General features: G+C 47.2%; 1 protein-coding gene across 3 annotated transcripts in view; it reads right to left on the reverse strand.

Moving 5' to 3' along the window:
* Positions 1 to 16,740, reverse strand: part of plxnb3 (plexin B3) — a 53,282-nt gene that overhangs the window by 5,122 nt on the left and 31,420 nt on the right. For 2 of the 3 annotated variants that reach the window (XM_056383968.1, XM_056383969.1), the window contains 36 exons: positions 15,876 to 16,599; positions 14,387 to 14,566; positions 12,696 to 12,824; positions 12,495 to 12,595; positions 12,161 to 12,299; positions 11,748 to 11,907; positions 11,558 to 11,666; positions 11,280 to 11,388; positions 11,050 to 11,160; positions 10,728 to 10,841; positions 10,486 to 10,576; positions 10,204 to 10,373; positions 9,966 to 10,117; positions 9,687 to 9,792; positions 9,278 to 9,414; positions 8,823 to 8,999; positions 8,582 to 8,747; positions 8,346 to 8,477; positions 7,460 to 7,564; positions 7,215 to 7,376; positions 6,772 to 6,923; positions 5,818 to 5,918; positions 5,300 to 5,517; positions 5,017 to 5,195; positions 3,604 to 3,670; positions 3,367 to 3,513; positions 3,013 to 3,093; positions 2,847 to 2,925; positions 2,654 to 2,757; positions 2,420 to 2,507; positions 2,013 to 2,179; positions 1,722 to 1,882; positions 1,501 to 1,648; positions 1,325 to 1,389; positions 1,060 to 1,135; positions 902 to 976 (listed from right to left, as the gene is read on the reverse strand). In XM_056383968.1, coding sequence (XP_056239943.1) covers positions 902 to 976; positions 1,060 to 1,135; positions 1,325 to 1,389; positions 1,501 to 1,648; positions 1,722 to 1,882; positions 2,013 to 2,179; positions 2,420 to 2,507; positions 2,654 to 2,757; positions 2,847 to 2,925; positions 3,013 to 3,093; positions 3,367 to 3,513; positions 3,604 to 3,670; positions 5,017 to 5,195; positions 5,300 to 5,517; positions 5,818 to 5,918; positions 6,772 to 6,923; positions 7,215 to 7,376; positions 7,460 to 7,564; positions 8,346 to 8,477; positions 8,582 to 8,747; positions 8,823 to 8,999; positions 9,278 to 9,414; positions 9,687 to 9,792; positions 9,966 to 10,117; positions 10,204 to 10,373; positions 10,486 to 10,576; positions 10,728 to 10,841; positions 11,050 to 11,160; positions 11,280 to 11,388; positions 11,558 to 11,666; positions 11,748 to 11,907; positions 12,161 to 12,299; positions 12,495 to 12,595; positions 12,696 to 12,824; positions 14,387 to 14,566; positions 15,876 to 16,599 — 5,182 coding nt within the window. The remainder of the gene's footprint in view (positions 1 to 901; positions 977 to 1,059; positions 1,136 to 1,324; positions 1,390 to 1,500; positions 1,649 to 1,721; positions 1,883 to 2,012; positions 2,180 to 2,419; positions 2,508 to 2,653; positions 2,758 to 2,846; positions 2,926 to 3,012; positions 3,094 to 3,366; positions 3,514 to 3,603; positions 3,671 to 5,016; positions 5,196 to 5,299; positions 5,518 to 5,817; positions 5,919 to 6,771; positions 6,924 to 7,214; positions 7,377 to 7,459; positions 7,565 to 8,345; positions 8,478 to 8,581; positions 8,748 to 8,822; positions 9,000 to 9,277; positions 9,415 to 9,686; positions 9,793 to 9,965; positions 10,118 to 10,203; positions 10,374 to 10,485; positions 10,577 to 10,727; positions 10,842 to 11,049; positions 11,161 to 11,279; positions 11,389 to 11,557; positions 11,667 to 11,747; positions 11,908 to 12,160; positions 12,300 to 12,494; positions 12,596 to 12,695; positions 12,825 to 14,386; positions 14,567 to 15,875; positions 16,600 to 16,740) is intronic. The other variant, XM_056383970.1, reaches the window with a different exon arrangement.

The following is a 16,740-nucleotide window of genomic DNA, read 5'->3' on the forward strand; positions in this document are numbered from 1 at the left end:
GCTTTAAAGGTGCAATGTGCAAGATCTGAATTTTAGCTTAAAATGTTCAAAAAATGAACTAACACTATCAATAGTATGTGAAGGAGCCACAGTAATGATGTCATGACCAAGGACTCCATCTTTTGTATTTCAGTGATATCGACAGAAATGAGCATGCTAACTAACTAGCTGCATCCCGCACCGTGTTGTAATACCACTTTATGACACTAGATGCTGTGTGAGTCAGTGTAGCTTCTAGTCTGCCCTCAGTCCCATGAAGAAGAACAACTTCCTCCAGAGCTTGAAGTTACGCTACAACTCCCAACTTAAAAAAAAAAGTTCCCTACTAGCATCACAGAAACGCAGAGATGGCTGGAGCGCCTAGAAAGCGATCTTTATCTCCGTCCAGAAGGACTGCTCCGACAAGAAACCGCATTCAATGGCAAAGAAAAGAAGAAAACGTATGTATATTTATCTTTTTGACTTGCAGTGTTTTATCATTTTATTGTTATTTCCTATAAATTCGTTAATTGGATACTGCACCAAACACCAAGCCAGATATCTTGTAAGTAAAAAACTACCTGGCAATGAACCTTATTTTCTGATTCTGCCTTTGTGATGATGTCATCATCCCTTCCTCATGCTGCTAGAGCCTGACACCCATGTGTCATGCAGAATCCTCCTGCCTTCATATGTTTATAGGTAAATAAAAACATACTGTTTATATTACAAGTACTCATAATTTGTTTCAGTGCTATCAACAATTTTAACTATCAACAATAAATGCACATATAAATAATAAATTATAAAGAACATGGGGAAAACAACAACATGATTAACTGGAGGTGAAATGCTGCCCCCTATGAAGGTGGATCTTACTTGTGTGTGTGTGTGTGTGTGTGTGTGTGTGTGTGTGTTTTACCTGGTCGTAGTATTTGTTAATGTACTTGTAGAGTTCATGAAGAGCAACAACAGTGTTCATCTCCGAGGCGAAACTCTGAAACAGACACAGAGAAGTTCATGTTGATGTGAAGTTGTTTTCTTCAGTAACATCTGTAGTTCAGGTTTGAGTTCACTGACCCCTGAGAGTTCAGTCAGAGTGGAGTTCATCTCCTGGTAACAGCCTGACGCAGCGCTGTGGATGTCACTGTAGTACCTACACACACACACACACACACACACACACACACAGTTTACATGATGTGACATTAGTGAACATATTTCTACGGTAACTGTACGACAGTGAGTGTGTTTCTTTAGTAACTGTAAACCAGAGAGCGTGTTTCCACAGCAACTGAACTGTACATATTAAAACTTAGTGCACCCTGACAGGAAGGCGTCTCACCTCTCTACCAGCTGTTTGTATCGGGGGATCTCTCTGGCGTACAGCAGCTTGTTGACAGGAGAGTCCTGATTGGACAGAAATATATTATGAGATCCACACAGAGTTAATATGTGTAGAGCCAGATACTTCATGCTATAACAGACAGCGGGACAGACAGAGAGACACACAGATCATACCCGTCCCACTTTGTGTTCAGAGGTGGTGCAGGAGTCGATGAAGGTCTGAGCAATGACTGACAGGACGGCGTCGATGCTGTCGGTCACCTGAACATCCAAAACAAACTGAGGGTTCTTCAGGATGTTCACCCAGAATCTGAGAGGGAGACTACAGACAGACAGACAGGTCAGAGAGACAGACAGGTGACTAAGTATGTCAGATGATCAGGTGTATGTCTTACCTGTTGGTCTTCCAGATGTGAACCGTCTCGGGGTCGTCAATGCCGTGTTTCTCAGCCATGTCGTCCAGGAAGTCAAAGAAGAATCTTACGGCAATTGGAGGAGGACGCTTTGTACTGAGGATGGCCACAAAGACATCGTCCACAAACTTCTGCAGTGTCCCCTAGGTAGAGAGAGAGAGATAGAGGGAGAGACAGGTAGAGAGAGAGAGATGTTGCAATTTTGTGTGTGTGTGTTACCTTCATGGACAGCAGTCTGGTCAGGTAAATCTCAGATATTAATGTGTGTGTTACCTTCATGGACAGCAGTCTGGTCAGGTAAATCTCAGGTATGGCCTTGGCTCGCTCTCTCTCCCTCATGCTGCTCTTTCTGTGTTTTGGAATTTCAGGATCTTCGCTGCTCTTCACCAGGTGCCACAGACGAAGACCCTCCTCCTCCTCACCCTCTAGCATCGGTGTTTCTATGACAACCACACACAGAAATGTGTTGTGTTGGGTCTGGGTTCTGTGTACTTTTGATACCCTAAATGTTCTAAAATGGTCTGTTATTGTATATGTTCTATATATTTCTCTTTATAGTTCTTAATGGTGTTCTTTGCATTGACTCTGGGTTCTAGATGTTCTACATGGCTCTCTCTGTTTTGGTTCTGGTTTCTCATGTTCTATAAGTTCTAGACTGTTTGGACGTGTTATGGTCTTACTCTCTCCAGTCTGGAACACCTGGTTGATTCCAACTCCACCTGAGTTCTGTGAACGAGGAATCAGAGCCACAGTCGCACCGTCTGGAACCTGAAGAACAAGAAGGAGACGTAAGGAATGTAAACAAGGAGGTAAAGAGGAACAGAGTTCATGAGAGAACATGAAGAGAACATGGGAGAACATGAGAGAACATAAGAGAATGTGAAGACGCAGCGTGATTGGTCAGTCGTTGCTACCTTGTAGTGCTGCAACGTGTTGATCCGTTTCCAGCGACCCTGAACCACTGCTGTGACATCATCATCCGACAGGGTCAGGTGACCCGCCTGACCTGAACGCCACTCTGACATCAAACACAGACACACAGGTCAGTATGAGCTGTCAATCAAACCACAGACAGGTAAGACAGGTGAGACAGGTATGGGTGTGTACCCAGGTCCAGACTATCAGCTGCTGGTCTTTGAGAGAACGGAGCTCCCCTGTAGACTTGATCCAGGATCTTATCCTTCACCTGAAAACAGGCAAACAGGGAGACAGAGAGGTGAGAGACAGACAGGTGACAACAAGACATGCAGGTGGTAATCAGACAGACAGGTACCTGTGTGATAGTGTCGGTGTCGAGCACCTTAACAGGACACGGCTGAACCTCAACTCCGTTCTTCACCAAGACTGTCAGGGTCTGAGAGACAGACAGATACAGAGACAGACAGGTACAGAGAAACAGGTACAGAGGAACAGGTAGAGAGAGACAGACAGGTACAGAGAAACAGGTACAGAGAAACAGGTAGAGAGAGACAGGTAGACATGTTAAGGTAAAAAAAAAAACATGACTCATGTATTGTTTGTGTATACCAATCAGCACACCTGTTGTCCATTATGACTTACCTATATTGTCAAGGTGAGTATAAATGAATAATACAGACAGGTGAGATGTGTGTGTTGCTGTGGTTACCATAGCAGAGTAGTCAATGTCCTCTCGCAGCAGGTGACTGTCGTTGAGTGTTCGTTTGGCTTTTCCTGTCACGGCGTCAACTGGCCCTTTGTCTACCTGATACTTTATAGCTCTGTAGAGCATGTAGAGAGGCTCGCCTGCCACCTCCTGACAGACAGGTAGAGAGGTAGACAGGTGAGGGTGACACAGACACAGTTCAATGCAAACACACACATATAGAGACAGACAGGCATTTACCTTCAGGAAGGAGTAGAGGCAGATCGACATCCAGTTGGTCAACATCTTCTCTACAACTGTCTCTGTCCTGAAACACAGACAGACAGACAGAGAGAGAGAGACAGAAAGAGAGAGACAGACCAGCAGACAGACAGGTTAGTTATCAGCTGACCGTCTGGATGAACTAAGGACCAAATCAAAGTCCTACAATCCACCAATTTCTGAAAACACTGGATCAGAGCAATCACCCAGTCCCACTGTGGATGGCCACGCTGACCCAAAACTGGCCCCAGTGTTAGATCTGATCCAGAGTCAGCTAAACCTGTACCCTTGGGACCTGGTTGGTGATGCTCCCACACACAGATGTGGTATCTGAGGCTTGCTGAAGGCTACTTTGACTTATTGTTGTGGTTGGAGGAGGCGGTCAAGCTCAGGAAGGAGGCCTCTCCAGCTGGTTAGTGGAGGACTGCTGACCCAGACAACAGAGGTAGATACATTTCATCTTTTCTATATGGGTGTTGGAAACAAAGAAGCACAACACAGGGTGGTGGTTCACATTCTTAAAAAAGGAGGCTCACAAAACCCAGACTCCATGGCAAAGTCTCTGTCAGGCTGCTGAATGGACACTGGCTGATTGTTGAACCTCAGATTCAAGAGGACTGATGTAGATTCTTTCCTAGTCATGGACCAGTGGACCAGATGTTTATCTTGCAGACATCCTAGAAGGATCATGGGAGTTTGTTCATCCAGTCTACATATGTTTTGTGGAGCTGGAGAAGGCTTATGACTGTGTTCCCCAGGGTATGTTGTGGGGTTTTCAGTGGGTGTTGGACCATCCGAAGATTTGGTGACCTCATTGCATCTTTGCTTTTTGTTGCGTGGTTTTTAGCTTAGAGCACACTTGAGGGATTACGTATGACATTTAGTCTGGGGAGACCTTGAAATCCATTGGGTCCGTTAGGTGGATTTGAAGAGGATCATTGAGGATCCTCTTCATATTCTGCTGCCAGCAGCAGAAAATAGATGGGTTGCTAGACTTTGTAGTTTTCTAGCTACCATCAAGTCTGCCAGTGCAGCTTTTCAGAAAGCAGAGCATTTCCTGTTTCCAACCCTGATGTGCTAAGTCTAAGGCAAAAGAATCAAGAATCTAAAGAAAGTCCAGCTACTGTGAACTAGATGCTGTTTGTCCTGGATGATTTACAGGATTTTTACTGACATGTTTTCAAGCCTATAAAATGTTTCCATGGTGTTTAGACCTAATGGACTCTTTCTGAAGGACTGGCTATCTGTGGTGACTTTCCTCAAGCTGTGATCTAAAATCTGATGGTCTTTGGAAAATGAATCAGTTTGAGGATGAAACAACTCCTCTGTGGTTGTTTGAACTTTTCTAAGGTTGACTCATTTCACAGATTAAGGTGTGTTTGTTTTACATACCGGCGTAGCATGAGTTTGGGGTTCTTGGCAACATACTGCTGGACCAGGTCCTGCAACAGACTCTTCATGACCTCAGTGAAGTACTCCAGTTTATCATGAAGGGCCATGGTGAGCAGACTGGCAACATAACCCCGGTCTCTCTGAGAGAAACCCTGCTGGGCCTCCAGAGTGTGGATGAACTGAGACAGAGACAGAAGACAAACATCACCTGCAGGTCTCCTGATCCAACACCAAGTTACATGAGTATTACATGACCCTCCTGCCCCCTCGGCTAACAACCCACTCTAGTAAGGAAGAGTCTGTTGTTGAGCAGGTTGTTGAGCTGCTGGAGTCCCTGCTCCACAGTCTGCCTCCTGGACTCCGGAAGATCCAGCTGGCGGCTCAATGGTGCCGTCTGCTGGCCGGGAAAAAAGACTCTCTCTGCATACGTCCTGTAGTCCAGCAGGGGGAGTCCTGGTCCTCCAACATCACTGCTCAAGTCCATCATCTCTGTCATTAGGTCTACACAAAGAAGGAGAAGAAATTGCACTGAGATCCAGTGGGAAAACTGATTTAATGTAAATCCATGATTCTTTACGCTTAAAATTTTAGATCATGCTGTTGAACTCAGGAAACTGAGATCCAAAGTTAATTCTTGACTGTGGTTGCCACAGTCAAGAACGAACTTTAATTCTCAGCTTTCCAGCCGACATATGCTGAGGAAGACCATTTGACGCAGTCGAAATCTTAGATCAGCTGCTGAGTGAATGTTGTGGTGACGTTTCTGTCCGACTGGAGCGTCTGCAGAGTGTGTATGTGTACCAGTGAACTCTTTGCGACACTGATCTCCAACATTGATTTCCAGAGTTTCCAACTGCAGCAAAACCTTCTTATAATCTCTGAGCGCCTGTTTACTCTTCCTCCTGCGCGCACACACACACACACACACACACACACACACACACACACACACACACACAGAGAAACACAAGTCATGAAATACAACAGCTGTGCTTAGTAAAAACTCCTTGTGCATTAAAGTATTATATCCTCTCAAGCAAATGTATTAACCCCAGCAGATACCTAAACACACATTGTCTAAACTTTATTAAAGCCTTCAGCGGAGATCCCAGAGTTAAATGATAGTATGTAGAATATTTCCATCTAATGGAGCACTGAAGTTTGTCACTCAGTAAAAAAAAAAAAATACAGAAGATGTAGTGTCAGAAAAAGAGGAAGAATTTGATTTTAATAAGAATCAAAGCTGCTTAAGGAAAACAAAGGGTTAAAGTTAAATTTCTAATTTCATTTAAAAAAGCAAGATTTTAGACAAGATGAAAAACATCTAAAGGGAAACTTCAAACCATATCTACCTTTCTGAGTAAATTATCTATACAGTCACTTTTTATTACATACAGTCACTTGTCGCCTCAGTCTAGAAAAGTTAGACAGTACTGTATTGTGCTGCACTGCACTGTGTAATACTATACTGCACTGTATTGTACTGCATTGCACTGCACTGCACTATACTGTATTGTATGGCGCTGTACTATATTGCACTGCACTGTATTGTACTGTATGGCGCTGTACTTTACTGTACTGTACTGTATTGTTCTGCACGGCACTGTATCCAACTGCACTGCACTGAACTGTTGGTAAAACAGACTGAATAACACTAAGACAGAAGGTAAAACAGCAGGAAACTGCAGTAAAAACCTGCAACCTGCAACTGAACTCTGAAAACAGAGACATGGAGGCAGACGAACAGGTACCTACCTGTACATCAGGATGACCACTAGCACTGACAGGATGATTACACCTGTTCCTGCCCCCAAACCAATCTGAGCAGCCAATGGAACGGGAGACAGCAGAGAGTCACTGTCGTACTGAACCATTCCCAGGTCCACCTGCAGGTTTCCCATAAACACCTGGGAGACAGACAGGGAGATAGGGAGACAGGGAAACGGGGAGGGGCCAAACAGACAGACAGGGAGACACAAAATGTTTAAAAATGTATGACCTTGTGAGGCAGCTCCTTGCTGATGTCCAGACTGTGTGTATACTGTTTGTGTTATCTATATCAGGTGTCTATCACGTGTATATAAATACATGTGGGCAGCTCGACACTATTACAAACGTGTTCTGTGTATTTATCAACATGTAGGTTATGTATTCATGGCTCTGTGTATATCCTGGTGTAGGGTATATGAATGTGCTACCTTGAGACTTGGCAGGTCGTTGCTGTCGTCCACACTCATTGGTTGGATCTCTGGAGGTTCACAGTACAGGTGTGTGTTGTCCAGAGTTTTCACCTCACACTCCTGATCTCCAAGCCGAGCGGTTACTTCCTGTCTGGACATGGCTCTGGTCAAGTCCTGACCCTGAGAGACCAGAGCAGACATCAGGACTGATTCATTGTGTGGGTTCCTGAACAGACGTCAGTGAACTGGATTTGTCGGTTTACCTCCACAGCGATCACTCCTCCCGGTTTGAAACGATACGGAGCATCTGGAGCTTCTCGATTCAGATGAAAAAACTCTGGGTTTGGATAATAAGTGAAGCTTTTACCCTGAGAGACAGACAGTAAGGTGGACAGAGACAGACAGGTTACTCTATTAGACAGAGAACTGATGATCCTGTACAACCCCATTCATCCTGGATCTCTGTCTGTAGGGCAGGTTTGTCATCCATCACCACATGTAGTCAAACTGTCTGATTAACAGCATCTAAATCAGCTGTGATCAGCTCCTGTCTGCAGTGTATCAAGATGTTGAGACAACTATCACTGCATTGCTGTGATACTGAAGGACACTTCAAAACAGGAGGCTTCTGAATGGAGTTCTGCAGCATCTGTTTTCTCTGGGGCTTTTTTGGAGGGTCATCAGACATACTGATATCCTCAGGAAGTGACGTCACACTGAATCAGATCAACGTGGTTCAGGTGTGTGGGTTCAGGTCTGACTCAGTCAGGAGGAGAACGACCATTTTGACTCTGTATCTTTGCTCACCCTTCCACTCTCGGTGCCCCCCCTGGGGAGACAGACAGGCAGACAGGTAGAAAGACAGACAGACACGTAGACAGGCAGGCAGACAGACAGACAGGTAGAAAGGCTGAGAGGTAGACAGACTGAAAGGTAGACACAGACAGACTGACAGACAAACAGGCCGGAAGGTAGGCAGAGAGACAGACAGGTAGAAAGACTGAGAGGTAGACACAGACAGACTGACAGGCAGGCAGACAGACAGGTCGGCAGAGAAACAGACAGACAGGTAGACAGACAGACAGACTGACAGGTATACAGACAGACAAGTAGACAGACAGACAGACAGACAGACAGGCAGACAGGTACCTTGATGCTCTCGTAGTGTACTCTGACGTTGTCCAGTTGAAACCAGACACTTTTTACTTTGACCTCTGGGGTCACTGTGGGGGTTGGACAGGTCATCTGAGAGGACGAAAGGACCGAACAGTGCTCCGATACCTGAGAGACAGACAGATGAAGACACACACAGGTGTAGAGAGAGACAGGTTGAATCAAAGTCAGCACAGTGAGCAAGATACATCTGATTCGTTAGTTCATCTCACCGTTGTCATGGTGCTGTTGAAGACCAGCTGCTGCTTGGCGGTGAGGAGAGCCAATCGTCTTCTCCGTTTCACCCTCTGGACCTCCAGAGGCTCCACCCACACAGATATGATTGGCTGCTGGACCACATCCAGGTTCCTGCCTGTCACCATGACGATGCGCCCCCCTCTGTGGACAGGAAGTCAACACCTTATTATGACGTCAGGTTGATTAGTGATCGATTATTGGTGACAAAGTTCTTACGCATAGAAGCTCTCTGAAGGTGTGGCGTCAGTGATGACGGGGTCATCAAGGTAACGGAAGGTAACGTTGGGAACGATCCGCTCTGCTTTACCGAACAAAACCCGAACTGTGACTCCACCAGTCTGAGTACTGGCACCAGTCTGACACACCAACTGGGTGTCATTCACCTCCTCCACACTGAGAGGAGACAAGGAAAACCAGAGGACAAGGAGACAAGGAGAGGATACAAGGAGAAAAGGAGTCAAGGAGAAAAGGAGACCAGAGGACAAGGAGACAAGGAGAGGATATAAGGAGAAAAGGAGTCAAGGAGAAAAGGAGACCAGAGGACAAGGAGACAAGGAGGGGGAGTTAATATGTCAGTCAGACATAACTGCTGTTGAACAGCAGAACCAGTAGTAGTACTATAGTACTGTAGTATCCACATGTAGTAGTAGTAGTAGTACTGCAGTACTCACATGTAACAGGGCTGTGGACCCACGAAGGCGCTCAGGTCAGACGTCTGTCCAGTCAACAGCTGCCATCCTCTGATGGTCAGTCTGGTTCCTCCAGATACTGGACCTTTATTAGGAACCAGCTCCAGGAGCTGAGGGTCCTGAACAAAAGAACACACAGGAGTTAGAGAGGATCTGGATCAAAGCCTCTGTCCTCTCTACTTCCTCATATGAGCAATAGAGACTGAGACTGTGGGGGGTCACATGTGTGGTCCTGGCTTCTGGACAGTGACTGAAACAATGAGATGGTGGATTCAAGCAGCTGAATGATTTTCCTTGGCAAAGAGTCTGGACTCTGAGATCCAGGAGGAAGAGTTGGAGGAGGAGGACCACTGCTCCTTTAACATCTCTGCAGGACCAACGTCACACTCACCTGATAGGTGAAGATCTGCGTTGATCTCCCAGGTGGGGTTGTTCCCACGGTAACCAGGATAGGTCCCTCCCTCTGCTTCCCACTGGGCTGCAGCTCACACACAACCCTACACACACACACACACACACACACACACACACACACACACACACACACACACACACACAAACACAGACACGCATGCAGTCTTGACACAGTGTTTTACATTATACAGAGCCATTTCAAAATACAGTCAATAATGTGTGTGTGTGTGTGTGTGTGTGTGTGTGTGTGTGTTACCTGGTGGAGATCTGGTATCCTACAGATTGGGGCGGACACTGAACACCTGCCACTGTGACTCCATCCACCACATCCTGGTACCTCATCCCCAGATTTGACCCTATGATTGTTACCAAGACTCCACCCTCGAGAGGACCAGAGAGAGGTAACACCTGCAGACAGACAAGTAGACAGACAGTTTGAAAGTTTCCATGGCAACAAACTAGCCCTGTGACAACAAACTGGTCATTACATTCACCTGAGTGATCTGAGGAGGTGGGCAGGTGTCTTCAGGTATGCCGGTACATGATTGGTTGTAAACACAGCTGGGGGTGGGGCTTCCCGGACACCACACGCAGCCGTACTCCTCAGGGACCGCCCTGCACTGCGAGCAATCTGATTGGCCAGCTGAGCAGTCGTACAACTGGACTGAAGAACACAAGAGATAGAGAGACAGTTAGTGATACCTGTCTGATAGACACATAAACAGACACACACACACACACACACACACACACACACACACACACACAGTTCTTACGTCGGAGGCCAGGTGAGGCGTCAATGCGTCTCTCTCCTTTTCGCAGGTAGACGGGGGCAGAATACTGAAGCTGACTGACTGCATACTGAAACTACAGAAAGACAGACAGATGAGGGAGAGACAGGTGAGAGACAGACAGGTAAGAGAGAGAGATACAGGCAGGTGGATAAACAGACAGGTGAGAGAGGTGAGAGACAGACATGTGGACAGAGAGACAGTAAACACACCACTGTGTGCATTACCTGGTGTGGGCTGCAGGTGAAGGTGTGTGTGTTGTCATGTGATTTCTCCACAGCAGCTGTCAGGTTGATCTGGACTCCTTGGATTTCCACAACACACAGGTACTGAGCTTCATCCTGCAGAGACACAGATGGAGACTTGGTCTGATCCAGGTCCTGTGGTAAACTGGACTGATCATAATCCTCACGCAACACCTGAGGAGTCACCTGGTCACTATGGTCATTTATTTTTTACAGTTGTCACAATAACACATCCACATTCACAGAGTAATGACTCTCTGGTTCTGGATACCATCTCTGAGTCTAAACAACAAACAGGTCTCACGGTGTAGATGTCCAGGTTTCGTCCCTCTAACACCACAGTGGTGCTCAGGCCCATCGGCACTAAGGCAGAACTCTGCAGGGAGAACACCAGGGGACAGGGACCAGGAGAGTCCTGCAGACAGACAGGAGACAGGGTGAGACAGGCAGATAGACAGACAAGCAGGTAGACAGTCAGGGTGAGACAGACAGAGAGACAGACAGGCAGGTAGAGATACAGACAGATAGTCTCACTCTCTGGTTCAGGATGATGTGTTGGTTGGGACAGCTGTGGTTGTGAGTGCAGAGTTGATCCAGAGGACACCAGTTACACTTCCACACACTGCTGACACAGGCCAGACACCTGAAACACACCATCATCATCATCATCATCATCATCATTATCACCTTCATCATCACCGTCATCATTATCATCATCACCTTCACCATCATCATCATCACCATAGACACACTACTGTGTGTGTGTGTGTGTGTGTGTGTGTGTGTGTGTGTGTGTGTGTGTGTTTTCTTACTGGGAGCTCTGGTTGAGGCGGCTCACTGCTCCACAGTCATAGAAGGTCATGTGACCTGTGGTGATGGTCACGTGATTGAACCTCAGTGACACAGGCAGGATCATGTGATCTGGAAGCAGAGCAGGAAGTTCTGAGTCCTGATCAGCTGATCTTGAAACATGAATCCCTACGAACATGCTGTCTCACTCACCTCTTCCTGCGGGCATGGGTGGGAGGAGCTCCGGTGCAGGTGATTGACAGGTGATGCTGGTTCCCATGACGATGGCTGGCTGAGGTGGGAGGAGCCCAAAGGCACAGGATAGAGACTCAGCCTCAGTGAGGGTGGGAAGTTGGATGACTGACAGCGTTACCTTGGATAAAACAGAAACACACACGTGGTCATATCAACATCAGAGGCTGAGGAGACTCTCAGGATAGAGGTCTTCACAGATCCACTGAGACCCTGCCCAGGAAACCAGTTTTACTGCAGTGGGTCTCGGGTCTGTGTGTCAGTATCTATCTGGGTCTATATAGACCCAGTGTATCAGCTGTGATCACGTGGTCTGACACAGTGAGACCGACATAAGCTAAAACCAGGAAACAAAAATCAGCCCAACAACAGACCTGTACCTGGGTCTGCTCATCTTTGCTCTGATTGGCCGGCTGCAGGCTCTGTACTGTCACACACTGATTGGTTGGTTCGAAGCTCCAGAGCCAGTGATTGGACTGAAGGTGACGCTGACACTGATGTTTACGGGAACATCTGGACAAAAGAAACAGACAGTCAGACAGACAGGCAGAGAGACAGAGAGATAGACAGGCAGACGGAAAGACAGATGGACGGAGAGACAGACAGACAGACAGATGGAGAGAGAGACAGACAGACAGACAGACAGGTATGCAGACAGAAATAGAGTGAGACAGGCAGACAGTGAGACAGACAGGCATACAGACATACCTTCCCTCCAGAACACACCAGCCACAGTATGGATCTCTGACGGCGAGACAGGACTGACAGTCTGTCTGTCTCTCACATGACGACACAGGAACCTTTGACAACTGAGAGGAAACAACAACATGTCAGTTTGATCATCAGAGAGAAAGAGAGACAGGATGAAGACAGAGACAGACAGGAACCATGGAGGAGGATGTCTCTCACCCTGCTGCTGGTTAAAACATAAATGTGCTGCTGGCTCTCGTCCAATAGGAGGTCAGCACTGACAGCGCTGCCGCTGTTCACCGACACACTGCCATACAGATCACCTGACCAGTCAGTGCGCACCAACACCTGGAACACAGGGGAGTTCAGTTATTAACATGTAATAGTAAGAGGTTCAACATGTTTGTGTTCATCATCACAGTGATGACGATGATGATGATGATGATGATGATGATGATGATGATGACGTGACCTCACTGGTTTTAAAGAGACTAAGAAACCACTGCACTCAAACAAACCTTGACTCAACAGGAAGTGCTCTGTTTTAGCAAGTGGCCAGCAGGTGGTGCTGTTTCACCACAACCACAGATCCTCCACCTTCATCTATCATGTAACTTATAGAAAATGAACAGAGTCCATGCTGCTGCTTCGATCCACCTCCAGAGTCACAGATCACATGACCACACCTGGATCATCACAGGTGGTCGCACCTGACAGTGGCTGATCTCCGCTGCTAGTCCCACCTCAGCACACCTGGATAAATGATGCTCAGCCGGAACCAGTCCAGGTACACTGGTCTGACTCCAGGTGCCGACACTGGGCTTCTTAAAACACTCTGATAGAACCACGCACTCATTGATTGGTTATAAAGTAAGTGGGGTTTGAACTCCTCTCTCACTGAGGTGACAGTGCGAAGACGTAAAGACTCAGAGTTGTTGAGAGGAGAGGGGCGGTGATGAGTCTGAGTCCACCACAGACAGGATCCAGACCAGGACACATCATAGGAGGAGGAGCTGCTCTGTTTCACCTTAACACTGCGTTCACACACAGATGAGGAGTAGTAATCTGTGTTGTGTTGAACATGTCTACTGTACATCCTCTGCTCTGATTGGACAGTGTGTGAGCTGACGGATGGATCAGTGCTGTGGTCTGTGGTCCTGTATCTGAGCTGGTCTCATCTCTGCGAGTGAACAAGCTCAGAATTTATCTGAACAGAACAGAGCTGTAAACTTCTGAGAGCGTGTGTGTGATTAAATATTAACAGGATGAATCAAAGCTCTGCTGTTTACCTCATTAACACACACACACAACACACACACACACACACACACACACAGTAAATGTTTCAGAGGTGTCCTTCTGGATCCTTACCCAGAGTGCACCTGGGGGACCAATAACCAATGAACAACAAGAGTCTGAGCATGCTCCCCTGTGACAACCCCAACCCACCCAACCCCCCACCCCCCGAGCTAAACGCCCGTTAGTCATCACACTAACAGCCGTTTGTTTGGTGATAAAGAGCCTCAGGCTACAAGCTGTTCACTGTGTGTGTGTCTGTGTGTGTGTGTGAGTGTGTGTCTGTGTGTCTGTGTGTGTGCGTGTGTGAGAGATGTAAATGAGTTGTGTTGTGTAGCTGTGTGTAGTTGCTGTGTATTTTCAGCCCGGGAGGTGTTTCCTGGTGCAGTTACAAACAAACACAAACAGGAAACTTCAGGTCCAGAAACCGTCACAGCTGTGATCTGTACAACCAGTCTGATCTGATGGTCCCTGGACCAGCTGGGGGTTTCAGGCCTTGCTCAAGGGCACCTCAGTGTGGCAACACTGCTGTTCTTACACTCATCCCGCTGATCCGGGAATCAAACCGACAAAAGGGAACAATGAAAAAGTATATACTGTGCTCGTGTTGCCACCTTGTGCAGTTGTCCCTCTCTGTCTCCCAGGAAGGTGATGGTGTGTCCCGCCTCTGTAGCCGTGGTGACGGCGGTCAGCTGGGTGGTGGAGGTAAAGGTGGGCGTGGCCGGGAGCGGCACAGCACTGGCGATGGGGTTCGGTGTGTGTTCCCCCCCACAGGGGTACTCGGAGAGAGAGACCTTACAGATAAATGGAGAGAGAGAGAGAGAGAGAGTCAGTGACTCAAACAAACATCAGCATGCATGTGAACAGTGCTGAGGGGAAATAACTACACTAGTGGAAGTTTTATGACAGTGTAATGAGACTGTGGTGTCAAGGTCTAAAAGCCTCCTGGTCCTGGTTTCAATGTGACCAGCAGTTGCAGGGACGGTCTGGCTCAGATTTCCGTTTACTGGAGGGATTTGTGACGTAAGTAATTTGAGTGAACAACACTGTGTTGTGTCATATTAGATAAAATGTTTGATTCATCCTCATAAACCTGGAGCCGCAGGTTGCGTCTCACCAGAAAAGAAACAGGAATATAGTATCTTGATAAGTTCTACGCTCAAACACCAACTGTACTAATGATGTGTGTGTCTGAGCTGTGAGCTGCTTCACTTTAATTATACACCACTCATGTTGATCTTTTATCCAGAGGAGCTTAAACTTTACCGTTCTACAGTTCTTGAGCGGAAATGTTTTTTAATCCTCTTGATGTTGTTTATCATCTCACGGCTGCTCTGGAGGGACTTTAAGATCTCCCATCATTTGAACTAAAAGCCACAGATCAAATCCCAGGACCAGCCCTGGGTGATTTTGGCATAGTGACCGCACTCGGCAGCATCATGTGGAAGCTGTTAGAGATGTTACTGAGCATCACAGAGGAGAACTTCTGTGATGATCCTGCTCTCTCTTCTTTAGGGCTGTCCACAAACTTCTGGACACATGAAGGTGTAAAGTGCTACTACAGGTGTGAACAGATGTGCAAAAAGACTCATGTGTCCATTCACCTTTAACACTCCTGTTTTTATCCACTCAACAACACAAAGGCAATGCAGTTAATCTGTGTCTGTGTGTGTGTGTGTGTGTGTGTGTGTGTGTGTGTGTGTGTGTGTGTGTGTGTGTGTGTGTGTGTGTGTGTGTGTGTGTGCGTGTGTGTGCGTGTACATGATAATATCTGGGTCAGATCAGTCCTACCAGCTGTGTGTGACTGTGTATTTGAGTGACAGCTGTCTAATGATAAATCCAGCTGCTGAAGATAACAGCTTTAATCCACACACACACACACACACACACACACACACACACACACACACACACACACACACAATCCAAACCATCTGATGTCATCAGATTTAATCTGTGATGTCATCAGTCAGACCAGATCAGAATATTTACTGATCGACAGTCAGACTCATTGCTATGGAGACAAACTCCTGGTGACTGTGATGGATACGTTTAGGTGTCACCCACAGTGACAGCAGAGAAGGAAATGAGATGTGTGTTTACCTTTGGTAGTTTGAGACATTTCGATGACACAGCGTACTCGATGTAGGCTTCTTCCTGTCCGTTGCTGCCTCGTCCTCCCTCTGTGTAACACACTTCCTGTGCCTGTCGCAGCATGGCGTCCAGCTTTGCCATCCCAAAAACACACAGTGCAGATCGACCAGTCGCTACAGGTGTGGACGCCTGCCCTACTGCCATGACGACAAACAGGGCGGGTTCACCTGAGTGGTTTCCTAACCACGCCCCCTGAGCCAGGTTGTATCCACCGTGGCACAGCAGTGGCACCTCCACATATGAGTAGAAACTGCGGTCAGAGGTGCAGAGGCGGGAGGCATAGGTCCGGTACTCCTTCTTGTGCCACATGTCCCGCCTCGAGAACAGGAAGTAGACGTGTTCACCGTGGGCAACAGCCTTCACAAAATGGTTGTTGTACTCAGAGTAACTTCCTACGACAAGTTTCCCCAGCTCCTCCTCCTGAGAGAACGCCCGGCGAGGTGGGACCACCGGGAACAGACGCCGCGTCGTGATTGGTGGGATGTCACCGGGACCTTTACTGGTGTAGCCTCGACCAACCAGCATGAGACGCAGCACGCCGTTCACTTCCTGTTTGTTCTCTATGGTAACTACCACAGCGACAGTGGAGACTCGGGGGTCGTTGGCGGCGACGTACTGAGTGTCTACGGGGTTAGACGTCTGATAGATGAGCTGAGAGATATTGGAGAGACTCCTGCAGAGAGAGAGAAGGCCACACTCAGTGGACTCCCTTAATACAGTTCATGATTTAACTAATCCAGACCACATGACGCTGTCAGGCTAAAACCACTCTGATAAAACAGTAAGAGGACTGAAAGGTCGGCTAAATGTCGGC

Source organism: Seriola aureovittata, chromosome 9 (assembly GCF_021018895.1).
Source record: "Seriola aureovittata isolate HTS-2021-v1 ecotype China chromosome 9, ASM2101889v1, whole genome shotgun sequence".
Lineage (NCBI taxonomy): Eukaryota > Metazoa > Chordata > Actinopteri > Carangiformes > Carangidae > Seriola > Seriola aureovittata.